Below are 20,648 nucleotides of genomic sequence, written 5' to 3' on the forward strand. Positions count from 1 at the left end.
CTGTCACCATCGCCACATCAAATGCTAACGCAACACCTGTTGCGTTAAGGAAACCTGGGAGATTTAACATTACAATCATGGCAGGTTATCGAAATATAATTGAAAATGGCCACATTACATTGAATTCGATGCAATATATTAGCAAAAGTAAAGGAAAAATAAATTAATTTTTTTTTTTAAATAATGCAATGAAATTATTTAGGGGGGCTAAAGACATTTTTAGGGAGGCTGAAGCCTCCCTAAAATAGGCCGAATGACGCCGATGGCCACGGTGTTGGAGCCTATCCCAGCTGTCTTTGGACACGAGGCGGGGGACACCCTGAACTAGTTGCCAGCCAATCGCGGGGCACACTTAGACAAACAACCATTCGTGCTCACACTCACACCTAAGGGCATTTTAGACTGTTCCATGAACTTGCCCTGCATGCTTTTGGAATGTGGGAGGAAACCGGAGTACCCGGAGAAAACCCATGCAGTTACAGGGAGAACATACAAACCCCATACAGGAAGGCCGGAGCCGGAATCGAACCTTGCACCTCTGCACTGTGAAACCGACGCACTAACCAGTCGATCACCATGCCGCCCCATACAAGTTTAGTTTAAAAAAAGAAATGTTAACATTCTTCTTCTTAGTAAGTCACAATGCTTCATCCCTGGGGGACTATTTTTAGAGCAGACCCAAAGCTACTTATGTTGTCTTTGGGGCTATGTAGTACCTGGTGCCACCAGTTTTGTTGTTAATTTTTCTTCATGAAAATACTACATACCAAGAGAAGGAAATCGGAGTACTGTACCCGGAGAAAATCCACGCAGCCACAGGGGAGAAGATTCAAACTCCACACAGGAAGGCCCACCGTGCCACCCCTGCAATTCAACCACTTTCTTAACCCTTTCAGGGAGAGCGGTTACGACAGTGGACAGCTTATCATCTTATCAGGTTACAGGGTGCATGAAAGGGTTAAAATACATTTTCAATTCACTGCCTCCAAAATGCCTGAAGAAAAAAGCTCAACATACTGTCTTGAACCTTTATTTTGTGCTTCACCATCGTCACGAGAGCAGCAGACTTTCGGAGTGGCAATTGACGAGCAAAAAAATTGTTCTGAAATGTTTATTTTTTTATTTGTGTAAAATTAATCTGTAAAAACAATAAATTAATCAAAATGTCTGTTCTAAACAAATCTCTAAAATATAAATAACAAACTTATTTGACATTTTTTCGATTTAATTTTTTTTCAATTGTTATTTTTGTACGACTACAACATGATTACGAAGTTATAACATTTAAATTTGCAATTTTATCCTCTACCAATAAAGAAGTTGTTAAATCACTGTCAAATAAATTAAAATTTAAATAAATACTAGAACTAGGAAATTAAATCTACTTAATGCACTTCAATCAAAGAACAAAAATAAAAAGAGGGAAGTATACAGCAAAACAAATTAAGTACAACCTGAACAAACAAAGCCCCCAAATTTTTTTTGAGCATTCACTCATATTTGATTTTTTTTAAAAATTTTTTTTATGAAAAATAAACAACATCACTACTGCTTGGATAGCATTTCACCTGCTGTGAGGACAACTCCACCATATGCATGTTTAGTTTGACAGGACGTGTCTCTGTCTTGTATACATTCCCATCACAGGCTGACCCCTGTGATCGTAGATGACCCTCCACCAAAAAAAAAAAAAAAATGGGACTTGTTTCTAATTTGCTGTGTTTATTGTACGTCTTTGCATCAAAGCCCAAACACGTCTCGGCCAGACCACCTTGAAAGCGCCAATCAAACAAGACAAAATAGTCCCGTAGACAGGGCTGCACGAATGTGTGTGTGCGTGTGTGTGTGTGTGTGTGTGTGTGTGAGAGAGAGAGAGAGAGAGAGAGAGAGAGAGAGAGAGAGAGAGAGAGAGAGAGAGAGGGAAAGCGATGGGGGATTCCACAATGGTGAAGTGTTGACATGTGTTGTAGGCCTTTGCAGGGCTGGAATGTGATTCTGTACTGCCGACAAAAGACTCAGCAGCCACGAGGAGAAGAAGAAGAAGAAGAAGAAGAAGAAGAAGAAGAAGAAGAAGAAGCAGAAGAAGAAAAAGACATTAAGTAGTATGACTGGAACGTGTTTCACCACTAGCGCTGGTGAGCACGATCCCGCCCTAGGTGCCTGAATACATGCTAGTTTGTGTCATTACTTGCTATCGTTTGTGTTTATTGATGTGATTTTCAAAATTCGATCCATGACGGGGATCCGCAAAAACTAATTGTCAAGTTTTTGGAGCCATTGGAACTAGAGTGGGCTAACTCCTGTTTTTTCATTTGCAATTGAATGTTTAATGACTGCAAAGCAAAGTGGAAAAGAGGCTTCAAGTTGTTTAATGTCACACCAAGTTGAAGTTTACAGTAAAACTAAACATTAAAAAAAGATTTCCACGGTGCATATTTCGAACAATCACAGAGCTTTATGTTAATACTGTCCCTTTAGCTTAATGCTGATAAACAATTGAAAATGACATCGACAGCTAGCTAACAAAGAGCATTTGTGTTATTGCATTAAAACCACTTTAACTCCAGATAGTTTATACCACTAGTGGAAAGAGTGAAGCAACATGAAACACAAAGACAATATAACAATACTCATAACACTGTATTCTTTATTTGTCAAACTCTTCTTTGTTTGTGTGTGTCTCTATGTCTGCATTTTACTGCCCCCAGGCGGCCAAGGTGAGCACACCAGAAGGAGCAGCAGCACTACGTCCAAATACTGTACAGTATTGCAAAAATTGTTCAACTTTAATTCGTCAATCCAGTTTTTTTGTGTGTGTGTGAAGTACAATATGATAGAATGTTATTTTTTTCTTATTAAAAACACATTCAAAATGTTATTGTTTGTTATAGTTGCACTATTTGAATCACATACCAGTGTTTACTTTAAGAAAAGCTGACTTTTTTCTCCATCTCTAAGTTGATGGTCAACATGTAAACATGGCATCTTCTGTCAGGTCAACAATGGGATAATGAAATTATGATGATGCACAAAACCGGGGAAATTGGGAACAGGAGTTTTGCGCTCTGATCTGACAAGTGAAGATGCTTTAAAAAAAAAACAAAAAAAAAAAAAAAACAGTCACATGAAAACTTAAAACGTCCCGTTCATGTTTCATCTCCAATAAAGTGTCTAAACAAGAACTCTGAGATTGGAACCTCCGCCAGGGGTACAGCTTAATCGCAGGATGATTCACACTTTATATGAACTATGAAACATAAACATAGATTTCGGTTTCGTTCATTTACGGCTGTTGCTAGTCGTGACGTGCGCGCGTGTGCATGGTTGCGCACCCACGTGCGCGCGTGTGCGTATGCTCGCACGCTCGCGATCGGGTCAATGCGAGAGGTTGGTTGCTTCAAAAGTCGATCTTCGGTCAAAAAAGGTTGGGCACCCTGAGTTCAGCAAATGGTAAATGGTAAAGGTTTCATCAAAAAAGAGACACGTTTTTAATCCCACTCACAGTTGAAATTTGACAATTCCACACTACACTTTGTGTTTGCAAAATAAGCAAATTTGCCCACACGCACACGCACACACACATGCACACACACGCACACGCACACAAACGCGCACACACACGCACGCGCGCGCTGGCACTGGACGTGCACTCTGCCGTGCTTGCGCTCAGCACTGCAATGGTTAATATGCCCGAGGAGTTCCCTCCCTCCAATCTCCTTCCTCCTCCTCCTTCCCGGCTCAAACTTTTTTTTTCTGTCCGGCACCTGTTGAGCGACTAGTCTTCCACACAAACCGAGAAAGCCTAGAAGAACCACTTTTACGGACTACAGCACAACTCCAAATCGAGTGGGAGATAATGCTTTTCTACATTCACTTTTATGCAAGAATACCTCTTTAAAACCTGGATTGTTTTATTTTAATTTTTGTATTTTCAACATTTGCCACTTTGTTTCGATCACTTTGTGCTCTTGGTTGTTTTCATAAATATTTTATTTTTATTTATTTATTTTTTTTCTGGCAACTATTTCATCTTCCTCTGGGTGGATTGATGGTGAAGATTATGCGGATTCTCGCGCGCGTCCGTGCGCCGAAGCAGCACCGGTGCCCCTGCTGATCCCCGAGCCCCCCCAGCCCCCCAGTCCCCCGGAACCCTGCGCCGCACCATCACTCCAACTTATCCAAATGATACCTCCATCAATCCTCATCCTTCTCGCGTTGCTTCTGCATTCAAGTGGCTCGGAGGCTCAGGAAAGTCATGTCAGCAAGTTTCACCCTCCGGGCAGCAAGGAGCAAAACGGTCAGTTTACGTCTCTATGCCTCTTTTTCCTTGCACACACAAATGTTCATTCTTTCTGGGCTTATGGCCATTTTTCCCCCCAAAGTACACCTTGTTTGAGTTTGCTTGCAATGAATGGGTGTGTTTCATTCACTTCAAACAAGGCAGGATATGGAAATTACCTTTTAAAGTTTGCCCCCAAAATTCCATGTCAACCCCCCCACACACCCACTCTCTGCTGGAAGCATACAATTACTGATCCAAGGCGTCTATGTAAACCATCTGATTAGGAAGTGTGTCGTTTTGCCCAAAGAGTGCAGGGCATTTGGCTGTCACACAAGTAGAACAGTTGGGGTTCACAGACGGTTAAGGCACCAAATCGATTTTTCTCTACAAATGGCACAGTGTTTGGCAATTGAAAAATTAGAATGGCAGGGTTCAAATTCCCTGTATTGAAATCCAAGATGACTGGTTGATTGGATGGTTGGTTGGTTGGTTGGTTGGTTGGTTGGTTGGTTGGTTGGTTGGTTGGTTCATTGGCTGGTTGGAAGCTGGTTGTCAAGTTGCTGGTTTATTTGTTGGTACGCTTGCTAATGGGATGGCTGGTTGTTTGCTTGGCTGGCTGACAGGTCAGCTGGCTGGTTTATTGGTTGGGTTTGGTCGATTGGTTTGCTGATTTTCTCGCTGTCTGATTGTTTTGTTGGTTGTTTGATTGGGTGATTGGCTAGTTTATTGCTGGTCGGTAGGCTGGTTGGTTGGTAGGTTTGATGAGTACTTTGACTGCCGTTGACGGGCTTTCGGGTTCATATCTTGGTTGGTTGATTAGTTGGTTTGCTGGCTGGTTTGTTCATTTGTTGGGTGACTGATTGATTGGCTGGCTGACTGGATGACGGGCTGGTTGGCTGGGAGTTTGGCATGATCACAACAAGCCTTTTTTGCACCCACTTTGGAATCCACATCACTGTCACTTGTAAGACCCGGATGCAACACATCTGTAGTATTTGGTGCTTTTAGCAGGTTGGACTGAACTCAATCGATATCTTGTTAACTGCTTTGTCAAAACATCTTGTTACTCATCAGAAGGAGAAGTGGCTGCTCTATTATGTTGAGCAGGCCTTTGATGTAGCAACGGTCTTACATTTAAGCAGCTGCTTATACTGCCGCACTTCCTATTGAGGGATGCTGACGCTGAGAGTCTTTTTAAGATCACCCAATGAGTCTCAAGTCTTTCAAAAAGGGATATTGTACGCATGGCACTGGTAAAGCTCCTTCGTCTCAACGATTATATTACAATAACAAATATTGGACGTGGTTTGTTGGTCTGAGCGCGGCTTGGTGTGGCTATAATGTTTCACACTTATTAAAGTGAGACGGCTTGAAAGAACATCCACAGCTGCACTTTAAAAAAAAACACTCTTGTTTGTTTTTGCCTCAAAAACCAGAGCTAACAGCCAAAGGATATCCTACGGCCATAGCCCAAACTGATCTCGTCTCTGATCTGATTGCAGTCTAGTTGCACTTCTGATGTAACAGTTTTCCATCTTACTCACCACATACAAAAGGAATCACTTTCAACATCATATTTTAATTAGATTTAAAACTTGGCGATCCAAACAGCAGTCCAGCTCTCTGGCTCGGTTTAATGATAGCCATGAGTAAAAAAAAAAAAAAGACGGCTGAATCTTAATCTTTGACATTGGACAGAGGCATCCCCTCGTGGACATTAAAGGATAGCTTATAGTCATAGTAGTATAGTGAGTTGAAATTTCCGACATTGGAGAATTTGTTTGGAGAAGGCCAACACGGCAACCCTAATGCTTAACTCTAACCCTACACCCTTACCATAATTACCCTATGCGTAACCAAAGACAAACCTAATTCATGACTCTTAACACGAACCCTAATGCAAACGCTTAACCATAGCTATAATCATAATCCCCATTTCCCGATTTTAACCCTAACCCTTAATTCTAATGTAAACCTCATAACCCTTTCAAAAGATAGCATAATACTTGGAGTGAAACGTTCCAACTTTTTGGATCCAACCCTCTCACCCAAAAACTCGGGTAGGAAGAAATAAATTTGACCCTGGAGCCTCCAGCCCTACCGAGGACCTGGAATCCGTAGCCATGAAAGGTGCTTGATGGCCGAGTAAGTCTTGGAAGCCGACACCCCACACATTCAACTCTCCACAAATGGGAACTTGGAATCCCTGAACTGAAATTCTCGCTTCCAACTTCCAACAAGATTCTGACCTGTTTTGAACATTTTTCACAAATATAGTGTGCCTTCATCTGCCTATTCATTTCTCTGGGCAAACCCTATTTATGACTTTACCAGTAAACCAAACTCTAATTTCTATTGATTGTTCATTCATAGCTTCTTGAATCAACCCATGCAATTTTTTTTTTCCTTGTCTTGCCCTGGTCTGTGATTTAACACAATTGTTGAAGTCTGTAATGTGGACATGATAACGTTATTCCATACATACTGTAGTTAGGTACTCAATTACAAATAGGTTTGTAGCTCATTAGGTACTTTTTAAAGTAGGTTGGCCATTAATTTTGCCCATGGTACCCTTCATCCCTTCCATAATTGTTCTTTGATTTCCTCAATTTTAGAAGTTCTCTTCCACCGCATGGCAAGTGAAACATCCAGCATTACACATCAATACCCACCAAATACTTGTTTTATCTGTAGATTAATCTTAGATTAGGGGAGTCTTCAGATTCCACATGGGAGTTAAGTGTTCCCGGTTAATGTTCCCGTACAAGGCCACGTTTTTCCTTGCCCGAGCCCACCCGTAAACGCCATCCCCCCCGGCCCTGATCTTATTAGTAACAAACCGCCGCTGGAGATGCGGATTACCTCCATAAATACTTCTTCGCATCCACCCCACCCCCCCTTGAGCACCGCCGCAGGAAGGTATGCATCCGCCGAACCCAACCTGCCAGTGATCACAGAGGCCGCTGTTCCGCTCCAGATTACCAGATTAAACTGGGAGAGTGACAGGCAGGGGTGAGTGGGGTCACTCACAAGCCTTATGGAAGGGGCGCCGGGGAAAAAAAAAATCCTTATATGGAAGGGTGGGGTTAAAGATAAAGAGGCATATTGTGTATTCATTAGATTACCATGGGGACAAATACGTGCTGATGGCAGAGTGGTTTGAAAAATGTGAAAAGTCTGTGCGCACTTTGAGACATATGAGCATATCCATTTTACCGGGGGGAAGGGCACATATCGGGGGTCCCCGTGTTTCCAGATGTGAATGTCGTGATTGGATGTTGGAGTGTGTCCAAGTCCTGGGTGGCCGGGAAAAGCGGGATTGACACATCAGAGCCAAAGAGGACCTGTTTTAGGGAATGTCTGGTACCAGTTGAGTCAATGCCATGCTCTAAATACACGCTCCAGGGCTCACAGTTTAGGCTAAGTCTCATCGGCTATACAGTAAATGTGTGCAGGGGTAGTAGTAATTGTGCATTTGAGACATGGCAGGTTGGTAGGTACCGGTAAGTATTTCATGAGGTAGTTTGTGATTTGTTTTGTAGGTGAGTAAGGACTTTGTACTTTATTCAGTAGGCAGTCACTTTATTAGTTAGATAAGCATGTAGGTACTGAAAGTATATTTTGTGGGTAGGTTGAGTATTTATGTACTTTAAAGGGGAGGTATTTGCTTGCTTTATTTGGTTGGTAGGTAAAGATTAGGTAGCTACGATGGTGATATTTTACGTAGGTAGGTTATTTATTAGACAGGCACTTGAAAGGTTACAGTAGGTGTGTAGGTAGGTACTTAGGTAGGTGATTAGGCACTTTATAAGGTCGGTTCTCATGTTTCCTGGTAAGAAGGTACTTTATTAGGTAGGTCTGTACTGTATTCGGTAAGTACTTGGGTAGGTAGATATGTAAGTACTGTCGTTGAGTACTAATGTAGGTTCTTATATTATTTGGCATGTACTGTAAATACTTTATTAGGTCAGTAGGGAAGTATATATATATATTATTATAGTATATATATATATATATATATATATAGTATATATATATATATATATGTGTGCGTGCGTGCGTGCAATCGGTAGTTAGGAAAGTACTTTATTAGGTAGGTAGATCTGTAGATAGTGTAAAACGTTGGTACTTATTTTATTCAGTTGGTGTTGGTTGAGGGAGGTAAGTATGACTTAATCAGGTAGAAAAATATTTTCTTAAGTCATTGCTTGCCTTATTTGGCACTATCTCACACATATTAAAAAAAAAAATGAGCACATGAAAACGATCCCCTACATCCAGAGGGATTCTGATTGAAAACCATCACTTCCGACGCAAACACCTCATCAAGAGAAATAATATCCTCCAATCTAAAGACACCAACATATGGACACAGGTCCGAGTGTGTTCTCTGCTTGGCGTCTCCCGCCTGTGACAGTACAGAAGGACTCCAAGGTGTTTTATTTGGCCGGCGCTTGCCCGGGGGGCCTGCTGTTTGTCATTTTGGCACCACACTTTCCAAGTGCTACACGAACCATTTCACTTTCAAATATAGTTTTAATTCCAAAAAAAGATACCACTGAGCCAGGACGAGTGCTAATCAGAGGTTGAGTTATGGTGTGTTTGTTTACCAAGTAGATGTGTGACTAGAACACAAGGCTGGTTATTGGTGTGTTTTTCTGATGGTGCTTTAGGAATCCTGCCTCCCTGCATTGTCCAATTGCAGAGGTCCTCTACTGTCTTTCAGTGAACTGCCTTTCACTCACTGTCTCCATAACTGCTAAAAGAGGCTTAAAACTCTTTTTTTGAAACCATAACCCTTTTTCTAAGCCATTATTTAAACTCTCTCGAAAACCCTAACTATGTGTTGAAACGCTACTTTGAAATTTATGCATGAAACCCTTTTCTGAAACTTAAACTCTCATTGGATACCCTACTTTGAAACCCAAATCCTTGCTGGAAAACCCAACACAAATCCCCCTTTTGTTGTTTAAAGTCCTAACGTCATCTTGCTTTGAAACCTTCACCCTGCAACCTTTCTCTGAAACCCTAATATGAAACCCTAAACCTGTCTTCAATCCAAAATCTGAAACTGTAATCCAACTTGAACTTCTTGCCTGATATTGAAACCCTAAGCAGGCTCAAAACCCCTTTGAACCATCAACCGCTTTAATATAACTGTAAACCTTGTTTGAACTTCTAATTACAAACCCTAACTTTTGTTGAAAACTCAGATCACCAGATATGGACATTATTGAAAAGTGATACTGCAGCACTATTGGGACAACCTTTGCGATGATCATTCATTGCAATCCCGCCCTACCTTACAGACGACTGAATGTGCAAATTGCGCTGACTCAGCGCAGCCTTTAAAGAAATAGCTCGCAGGCAGGGTGGCTGTTGGTGAGGAAAAGGCACTTGGGCCAAAACAATAAGCGGGATAATTGATGTCATGAAATAATATGTGCCACTTCGTCGGCCGCCTCCTTTTTGGTGCCGCTTATCGCTCGAGCCCGGGCACTGATGTAGTTGTGCCGTCTCATTTCCGCTGCCCTTGACTGGGAACAATAACATCGCACTTCAGATAAAGACACTCTGCTTGGCAAAGACATGACGGCATTATTCCACCCCCAGGAAATACTGGAGCTTCATTCATGGCAGTTTTGTGGGGTCTCTATGTGAAATAGGATGATAATCGTCATGGACATGTTTACTTTTTAGTTTAGGGGGGTTTAGTACTTCCTGTAATTTCCTCCTCAAGGGTAAAATGCATGCTCAATAGGGTTGAGGTCAAATTATTATCCGACTGATCTCCTTGGTTGTTTTGACAGTGTGATTTAGGTCATTATCTTGTGTTTATATTCCCCCACCCCCATAGTTCTCTGGTTTGCATGTTGGTTGCACATCTAATGTTCATGTTGTCTTCACATGTACCTGTAGTTAAAACATTTGGAATATGTTTATAACACAAACTTGAAATTTGTTCTGGTTTTTTTTCAGTTTTTTTTAGGTGAAAATGTAAACTAAATGCATTGTCATTTTCATTAAAAATCTATTTCTAAAATTACAAATTTATTTAGTTTTGTTGATGTTTAAAGAAGATGCAAAGAGAAACTATTTTGGTATTTATAGTTTTTATCAACATATATTAAGTGTAAAGTGCAGTAATATTAGTCCACAATAGTTTGAAGATTTTTTTAAATTTAAGATTTACTCGAAACACTTTAATCTATTTGTGCATTTATTTATTAATCTATCTTTTTGTGTATGTATATATGTATGTATGTATGTATTTGGGGTGGAAATCACATATGGGGCGGAATGGAGGGCGACTGGTTAGTACGTCGGCCTCACAATGCAGAGGTGCAGGCTTTGACCTTCCTGTGTGGAGTTTGCATATTCTCGCCATGCCTGCATGGGTTTTCTCTGGGTACTGCGGTTTCCTCCAACATTCCAAAAAAAGATGCACGGCAGGATAATGTAACACTCTAAATTGTCCCTAAGTGTGAGTGTGAGCACAGATGGTTGTTCGTCTCTGTGTGCCCTGTGATTGGCTGACAACCAGTTCAAGGTGTACCCCGCCTACTGCCCTAAGACCGCTGGGATGGGCTCCAACACGTGAGGGTCAGCAGTTCGGAAAATGGATGGATGGATGGATGGAATTCACATCTAAAATATAATCATAAAATTAATAATATTTTCCGATTGAAATGAATGGGAATGCCATGCATGAATCTGTTCCAGTAAAAAAAAAAAAAAAAAAAAAATGGAAAATTGCAATTTACAATGTTGAATTTTATAAGAATAGGAATAACACATTAAAAAAGATTGAACATTTTGTGCATCAAGAATAATTAATTGTGGCTTCTGGTATGCGCAACTTGGGGGCAGTGTAAGACAGTTCAGTAGAAACAAACAAAGAAGAAAACTACTGTACTAAACTATTGATTTAGTATCTGCAGGAATAGTTGTTTATCACAGCGATTTAAGTCTTTATGCGTGTGTGTATTGTGATGGATTGTCTGTCTACATGGGTTGCTGCACTATTTGTTGATACATCTGTCTCTTAAAGGGTTAAAACACACTCAAATGCAAATGAAGTGTTGCCTGTCAAAACCCAAATCTAAAATTGAGCATAGATATTTGAGCCTCCCAGCAGTCAGTCAGGCCTGCTTGTCAGAGCACATAGCTTTCAATCATCAGGTGCTTGCGTGGCTTCCTCGTTTCCTTGTCTTTGTATTTGCTCATCGTCCTGACCTGCTCTCGCACTGTAATTTGACACTTTTATCCACTAAATTCACTCTAAAATGCTAGCCTGCTTGTACAGCATCTTACATAACATATAACCGCTTGTATAAAAAGCTTCGAGTGACACACTCTTCAGGGCACATTAGTGGGAAATGGTGGTGGTTGGGGGAAAAAAAAAGGAGACAAGAACAAACTAGTTTTGAGACTCAAATGTGGAGGCATTATGATTAAATAAACACCCCACAGAAATGTCTGTAAATCATAATTATGATGTGCCAAATGTGTGAAAGCTGCTTCAAGTCCGGAAATAGAATGGTTCTCGCCTAGTAGTAAACTTGCCTGGTCCTTATCTGGTTGTAGTGTTGGTGTGCACTTGTAATAGACTGGTTCTAGTACGGTCCTGTCAAGGACCTAGCCCGGTAGATCAGTCTCTAGCCTGGTACTCGTTTGACAGTCTGTTTCTAATCTGGTGCTCGACTGAGTCTAGTCTAGTATCAGTTTCAAGTTACTAATAGTAGTCTGATTCTTCTTGGTACTGTCGTAGTGTAGATTGTTATTAGTCTGGGTCTCATCTGGCATCTGGTTCTAGTCATGTACTAATCCCAAACGTGTCTGGTTTAGGTCTAGTGCTCATCTGGTACTGGTCTCAAACTATTTTGGTTGGTGTTTGTTACTACTCCGGGTCTCATTTAATACTAGTCTGTTTCTTGCACAGGTCTCTTAAACTATTAGCCTGGTTTTAGCCTGATACTAGTCTGGCACTAGTGCAGTTGTGGTTTGTTATTACTCTGGTACTTGACTGCTAGTAACCTGGTAGGAACCTCTCATCTGGTCCAAGTCTGGTAATATTCTGACTTTCATCTGATACTAGTCTGTTTCCAGTCTGGTTCTCTGGTACTAGCCTCGCTGAACTTCGTTCTAGCCCGGTACTAGTCATAAAGTAGTCTGGTATCTGGCTGTTACTAGTCTGCCTTTAATCTTGTCCTAGCCTGGTAGCAAAATGTTACTATTTGTCTCTTGCCTGGTAGGAGACTGGTGTTTGTCTCCTTAAATTCTGGTACTAGTCTAGCTCTTGACTATCTGTGTCTAGTCTGGTCTAGGCTCGTTGTAGCATGGCTCTAGCCTGATTATATAAGGTGCTTCAGAGTAATGTATGGGCGTGTGATTTATATGTTAAATTTTTTTGAGAGTTTGAGTTACAAAGCTTCCTTTGTTGCATTAAGCCGGTGGGTTTGGCGGGTTGCAAGAACACAACGCCGCTTTCACCGAGACCTAGACCGCGCTCCTCAGAATTCTGCCCTCACTTCCTCGTCCGGGAGTTGACCTTGGCCGGCATCTCTGGAGGGCATCTCGTCGCCTCGGTGGGAAACCTGAAGAATCCCGCAGTTGTGTCCTCTGTTGCCCCGAGGCATGAACGAGACGAAACAGATAGCTGCAGTCCAGCTATTGAAACGCCAAGGGAATGCCAAGGGAACATCCTTGAATTCATGCAATTCCCATCACAAAGATTCTCTCGTGAGTCTATGAAAAAGTGTAGCCATGAAGCTGCAATTGCAAAGAACATTTTGGTCTTTGTATTCTTCCAAAAACTAAATCTTAATATTCCGACCGTAATGACCCACAATGTTGATTCATAGTTGTCAATTTAACAGTTATGAATTGATGACCCTGACAGGATTGAATAAAAACAAATATGTTTTTGTCCCTCTGTCTCTCTCTCTCTCTGTCTCTCTCAAAACACACACACACACACACACACACACACACACACACACACACACACACACACACACATATACATTTTAATTCCTCATTTTTCTGTATTATACATGTTTTCTAATTTGTTGTTTTTTTTCTTTAACTGATTCATTTTTTCCTGTTGTGTTTTTATTCATGTTTTGGAATACACTTCATTTAATTTCTGGATTTACATTCAATCTGTTTTACGATTTAGACCTGTTAACCTACAAGAAAACCAAAGAGCTTTCTCATGATGACAAACAGACAATTGTGAAGCTGCAAGAAGATTCCTCAGCTCCGTTGTGCGAAAGTTCCTTAATGCATGCGGCTACATTAAGGCAATGCAACATTTCATGCTTACGGGAGCACCGCCATTATGCTGGCTAATTTTAGCTTGCATGGCCATGCGTGAGCAGCTGCATACATTTGACACCTCGGGGCAGATGTGATAAGGATCTTCACATTTCAAGCACAATACAACCGAGACGTGTTGGAATAAAGACTCACTTTGGAGAAATAATGAGTTTCCAGTGTAGCACTTGCCCATTCACTTAAAGCTTTGTCAACAAATTCTGTTTTGAACGTAAAATATTGTTATAAAAACATAACATAAATCATCGCCAAGCCTCACTTGATAGATGACAAGAACGTACGTAGATAAACAATACACCTGTCCCAGTAGTGGATGATGTCAGCCGACACATGGCGATTGGCGATACATGCCCCAGTAACCCGATCATATTGGCTATTTAAAGAATGTAAGGCTTTCCCCAAGTTGTTTTCACGGAGGGATGGATATGCTTCACGACTTGGGAACCCTCCAACCCCGCAACCCCATGGGTGGGAGTATACATTACAACGACCCACATTAACTGTTAGCTGGTGTATGTGTGTGTAGTCTCATCCGGATGTGCGGCAGCCTGCTTTTAATCAAATCTCACTTCAGTTTTGTGTGAAAGCGAGATCCCCCAAATGTAGCAGATGGTTTTGTACTAAAGAGCTTGTTTGACAAATCCGTGTGGGAAAGAGGTCCTGGAAACTGTTTGAAAAAGGGCAGACAGAGGTGATTTGATGAAGCTTTAGTGGGTCCCCCAAAAAGTGCGTTGATTTAGTTTGTGTGATCATACTCTATGTTAGTTATCTTAACAGCCAGACAGGACTCCAGTGTCTCCACTTGACGAACCGACAATCTCTTCTCGAATCACATCTCCTCCTCCACGGTAATTACAGCAGATGCATAGACTACACAGTGTCTAATTTACTGAGGCAGCCCACAGTCTCTCGTTTGGATAAAAATGTGTCTCTTTACTGTGGAGAAGTAAATATGGGAGACCTCATTTTTACCAACTGTTATTTTTTAGCATGTGTCATTCCTTGCTAACCTGAACTAATTCTGTCACTGAGCCTTGAGTCTCCATAGTCTCCACTTTGCTGCAGAAGACAGTCTTGGACAAACAATAAGTCTTCTCATTCTGAAGACCCTCATTCTTCACTGTGTTTGCAACAGATGCGTTGACTCATTCTCTCCCAATTTTGCTGCAGCTGGCCTGCAGTTTCCTCCCGCATAAAATAGTGTCTCCTTAGCATGAGGAAGTGAAGACAGAGGACTCTCACCGTATATACTCCATTGGTGTTCCTTTTTAGTGATTCTCTTTCTCAACTGAAGTATTTTTTGCCAATTTCCCACATTACCAAATATTGAAATTTACTTGCTGGAACATTTTCTTCACACCACACCACTCGAGTGTATTTCTCGACGATGTACAGGAAATCTGATCAAGGTGTGTCACATTCGACCAAGTCAGTCATGCGTCACACATACGAACAAGTTCAAAAGTGATTTGATGGTTGAAATTATGTGATGGTAAGATATCAGACATGCTTTTGAGTGGAAGTAATACACCAGCTGTGAAGTATAAATCATGTGTGAACGAGGCAATCTGGCACTTAGGTTGACCAATCATTAATGTTGCCAGAGTGATAAGACTACAATATAATGATGAATATGTAGAATATATGAAACTGAAGCTCAATTAGTTTCAGTACCATCTTTGCTGCATCTCCGCCCGGGAAGTGATTGATCACTACTAAACGTGTCACAAAACAAGTACCCTTTCATAAGTATGCAAATGAGCTCAGCTAGGGGCAGGTCGAGTATGTTTTTTTTTTCTTTTTGCTCATAAACCAAAATACTAACACAGCATGACTGCCTGGAACTCGCAAGCTTAGCACATTACTTTGACAAAGAACACTTAATTTTAAAAGCCATGAACCTTCCAATGGCTCCTGCAGTAATCTACTAAAATACCGAAAGGCTAATAATTATAAGTGGGCACATTATGATAAAGGTAATAATGTAATCTACATTAGACGCAAATGATCCTGAGCGTGAAGTACGAGAACGTTTATATTAATTTATAAATAAAGCTTGTCGAGTCAAATCGATTCAAATCCCACAGGAGCCTTTAGTGCACAAGTGAGGTTAATCACAGTCTATTGCTTTGGCCCTCTATTTCACTCGGGAGGGCTTAACCACTCATGAAACGCCGCAGGTTCACCGAACTCGAAAGAATGTGCATTAAAGCGCTTCATAATGCCGGATGGTCTCTTGAGGACAGGGAGTCTAATACCGTTGTTTTGCACTGTGTATTCAGTTTGACAGGCTTAATATACGTAATTTTTATTTCACAAATGCAATAGTATTTTTTTTTTTTTTTACATTTATTTCCCCTTTAACGTGCATTAGACCACCACGAAACAGAGAATATCAGCACATCAATGGTGATCTTAATCGATCCATTTTCATCCATATTCAGGGGGCCACCGTTTTGGCACATACCGTCCTCTGCCGTTGACTGAAATTGACGTCACAACTGCCCTCGGGCTAGCATTGCGAACGTCACGTGACCTAATCCAGGAAACAGGTGAGCCTTTTTCTCAAGAGCTTCTGATGGTGGATGCTCTTGTGGTAGTGGTGGTGGTGGTCTAGCATTCTTGTTAAGCTCTTTACTATCAGCTTGCAAGATCCAAATTGACTTTCAGTGTGCTGCTTTTTCGAAACTTACTAAAATTGAAACTGTCCACTTTAAAGCACTTTTCAATTCCTATGCTCTCTGAGTGATGGTGGTCAAATGCATTTGTTAAGGAATGTCCATTCAGCTTTCTCATCCGAAAACTAGTCATGTAATGGATTCTTCAATGACGATTTTTTTCTGAGACAAATTAAACGGAAAGCGTCCGCATTAAAGCACTTCATGATGCTGTATGGTTGGTGAACCACAGGAGCTGTAATAGCCAACATTTATCAAGCACTGTACATTGAGTTTATCAGGTACAAAGTACCATTTGGTGGGCTTCTTTTTCAGAGTTCTATTCAATGGAAAAAGTTTGCATTTAAAGCACTTCATGATGTGAGTGCTTTCTTGGGGTTGGTGATCTTGTTCTTCATGCACAAATAAAGCACTATTAAGGCAGTTCACCTGGCGCATTGTGATCTTTAATGTGCTATTTCTACAGAGTGACTGAAATTAAAAGAGTAGGCAGTCTTTATTACTTACATTTCCTAAGCACCGTACAAACGTACAATAAATGTTGGCGGTGGCTACAGTGAGCACGAGTGGGAACACGTCAAGCATCCTCCTGACAAAATCCATCAGCAGCAAGACGTGACGCCTCCAACCATGTTGAAATCCAAAAAGAATGTGAATAGAAGCTAAAAAAGTTGCTGTCAACAGGTGTGTGCTTTGGCTGAAAGGAGCACAAAGTGAAAGATGGACTTTGACAAACCTCGTCAACGCTCTCTCGTTAGCTGGCACAGCTCCCGCCAAACGTTCCCATTCGGGGCAGCTGCAAGGAGAAAGTTGAGGAGGAAGAAGAGTAGAACGATGAAGACAACGAGGGCTCCACACCTTCTCCATGCTCACTCGCTAACCTGTTAGGTAGCACTTTTAAAAGCATCACAAGAATGTGAAATTTCACTTACACGATGGACAAAACTATTGGCAGTAAATGTACAGGAAATGGAAAAAAAATACAATTTGATCCTTCTTGTAATAGTCACTCACTCCTGCCATCCTATTGCGTTGCAAGCAGTTGTTGTTGGACAAATATTTTACACATCACACCAGATGTTGAATTATCAGATTACACAGTGTTGTGTCGTTGCGTGAAGAGACACAGTTGCAGCAATGTCTTGTTTTAGCTGGGTTCTGCACAGTGTTGTTTTTGGTAGCCATTTTAGTTTTAGTCTTTTTGCTGAACATACTTCACATTTTAGTCTTATATGTATATGTGTAGTAATTTTAGTCTAGTTTTAGTCACATTTTTGCTCGTTAATAATAAATATTTTGTTCGTTCGTTGTATTCTATACAATGACAATAAAGGCGATACGTTCGTTCGTTGTATTCTATACAATGACAATACAATGACAATAAAGGCGATTCTGATTCTGATATTTCTTCAATAAGAATTGATAATAAATGCAATAATTTTAACAAAATAGTGCCATATTAAGAAAATATAATGGCCTTAATTATCAAACAAGCAAAACAAAATAATAATAGTATGATAGCGTATTAACCACATAACTAGCACCCGCCCTTTACTGAAGCTTTTTGACTTTCTTTCGAGCATTGGCCGAAAATAGAACGTATCTGGACAACTGAGGGCTTTTTTTTTTGTTGCTTTTTTTTTTTTGTGTAGGGGCAGCAACAGGTCTAAAATGTTACATTTGACACCTTTAAGACCACCCCATGTTGTCAACTGAAATTAATATCAAAGTGTCCACGGGCACCAATTGCAAATGTACAGTAAAGCCTCACCTGTTTTCTGGGTTTGGTCACGTGATGTTCATAATGCGAGCCCAGAGGCTCTTCTTAGTTCACAATTTGTCATCACTGTATTAAATCAAATTTAATACATATAAAATACCAGAGGTAACAGTACTTGTGCTGTACAGTGGGTACGCAAAGAGTTAATACTCCTACCGGTATCGGTTTGAAAAAAAAAAAGGTATTGAACATCCCGACAGATAAACTACCTTTTTGAAAAATCCTTCTGCGTGCACAATGGCTTTGTAGGAGTTGTTGCATGTTTCTGTGCTTGTGCGAAGCGGCCTGCAATCATCCTCTCAGCACAACTTGGCCTTCTTCCCTGTTCCGCGTTCTAATGGCTGCCTCTGGTTGCGGCCACTTCCAGACCGGCCAAGCCACAAATCCAATGGCTAAAAATTTCTCCTGTCGTGCCACCGCTTACAGATGCGACTTCAAAGCAGCCCGATTGGCAGCTGTGTCTAGCTAAAGGGGCGATGTGGTCTCCATGGAGACGTCTCCAAGGCTTTACCGTCACTTGGAAATTTCCTATTAGGATTACATGGCTGAATGAAAGATTTTTTTATGTTACATTTTTATACTTTGTTATATCCCCTTTGAATATTGTGAGCCATGACATTCTTTCACCATTTTATTTTTTATGTACTTATTTTCTTATTTACTTTCATGTATGTTTTTGGTTGAGTTCTTATTATAATTTATTTTTCATGTATTTGAATTTTTTTGTGAGGTTTTTTTTGTTTTGTTTTGATCCTACTAGTTTTTATTTATTTAGTTGTAATTTGTGTTCTCCTTTTGTTTTGTTTTCATTTTATTTTAAATTTATTTTGCAATGTGTAATCAGCTGCTTTTCATTTTAGCTGCTTTTTATTTTGTTATGTATTAATTATTTCATTTAATTTGAGTTGCTTTGGTATTTTCTTTTTCTTTTCTTTTATTACTCATTCATCTCAGTTATGATTTTTTAAATTATTTTTGGGTTGCTTATTCTGTTTGTTTATTTCCTTTGTATTTCTTGACTGAGCATCTTAAACGGGTTAGTTCTTTTTCTGCTTTTTTTCTTCTTTTTGTTCATCTTTTCATCCACCCATCCATTTTCGAATCCGCTTATCCTCACAAGTGTCGTGAGGCGTGCCAGAGCCTACCCCAGCTGTCTTTGGGCAATAGGCGGGGGCCTCCCTGAACTGTTTGCCAGCCAATCATAGGGCACATATCGACAAACAACCATTCACCCTCACAATCACACTTTACAAATTAGAGTGTTCCATTAACCTGCCATACATGTTTTTGGAATGTGGGAGGAAACCAGAGTACCTTGAGAAAACCTACGCAGGCATGGGTAGAACATGCAAACTCCACACAGCAAGGCCGGAGTGCATCCATCCATTTTCCGATCCACTTTATCCTCACAAGTGTTGCGGGGGAGTGGAGCCTATCCCAGCCTTCTTCGGGCAGTAGGCGGGGGACACTCTGAACCAGTTGCCAGCCAATCACAGGGCACACAGAGACGTAAAACCATCCGTGCTCACACTCACCCCTAGGGACAATTTAGAGTGTTCAATCAGCTTGCCATGCATGTCTTTGGAATGCGGGAGGAAACCGGAGTACCCAGAATAAACCCACGCAGGCCCGGGGAGAACATGCAAACTCCACACAGGAAGGCCGGGGCCGGGATAGAACCCACGACCTCTGCACTGTGAGATTGACACGCTAACCACTGGACCACGGAGACGCCCTTCTTTCGATTATTATTATTATTATTATTTACAATGCCTAAATTTGATTTCTCTCTGTGGGATCTGAAAACAATCAAACCTCATCCAACTACAACAACAAAGTGACTAAATAAGCTTGCAACAACCACTGCAATCAACAAATTATCAAATGAGTACCTCTCTGACATTCTCAATCCAAACTGGGTGTTATCTCAGTAAAAGCTTTTTCTTTCCTTGAGACTCATATTGGAACTTATCGTGCTATAAATTGAGTTTTGAATCTAAGTTTAGTGTGAAAGTGTACCTAATGAAGAGACCGATGATTGTAAGGAATACGTTTAGGGCTTAACCTTGTTAGAGGCACTGAACCCAACCAGTTCACATGCACATTCACCAAACCCTTCATTAGTGAAAAATAAAGAATATGATTTTTTTTACATATTCAAGACATTAAAAAACGATTTTATGAAAAACAGACAAAAGTTCATGAAATTTCAATACATAAGTAGTTTTTTTTATTTAATTGTATGGCAGAGGCGCCGTCGAAACCCTGAGACCGATTCACCGAACCCCCAGGTTTCGATCGAACCCAGGTTAGGAACCATTGGTTTAGGGTAAAATGGCTTTTATACTGAGTGAAATCTTCAGACAGAAGTCAGAAGGTGGTTCCATGTCTTCATCCAGTCACACACAGAATTCCAGCTGACACTCAATCTTCCCGTGGCCGGATGCCACACAACAAGTGTTGGCACTAATGAGAGCCTCGCGCAAATCACTTGGGGGTGCTCTTGGGTGTGCGGTGCTCTTGCAACCTGAGCAGCAGAAGGAGGGAGAAAGTCTGCAGTCGTGAATTT

General features: G+C 40.9%; 1 protein-coding gene across 3 annotated transcripts in view; it reads left to right on the forward strand.

Annotated features, from left to right (window-relative positions):
* Positions 1-3,985: 3,985 nt before the first annotated feature.
* Positions 3,986-20,648, forward strand: part of pdgfc (platelet derived growth factor c) — a 42,852-nt gene continuing 26,189 nt past the window's right edge. For 2 of the 3 annotated variants that reach the window (XM_019887472.1, XM_019887473.1), the window contains exon 1: positions 3,986-4,297. In XM_019887472.1, the coding sequence (XP_019743031.1) occupies positions 4,183-4,297 (115 nt within the window). In that variant the 5' untranslated portion in view covers positions 3,986-4,182. Of the gene's footprint in view, positions 4,298-16,065; positions 16,174-20,648 lie in introns of all 3 variants that reach the window. The other variant, XM_019887471.1, reaches the window with a different exon arrangement.

Source organism: Hippocampus comes, unplaced genomic scaffold, assembly GCF_001891065.2.
Source record: "Hippocampus comes isolate QL1 unplaced genomic scaffold, H_comes_QL1_v1.1 scaffold202, whole genome shotgun sequence".
In the NCBI taxonomy this organism is placed as follows: domain Eukaryota; kingdom Metazoa; phylum Chordata; class Actinopteri; order Syngnathiformes; family Syngnathidae; genus Hippocampus; species Hippocampus comes.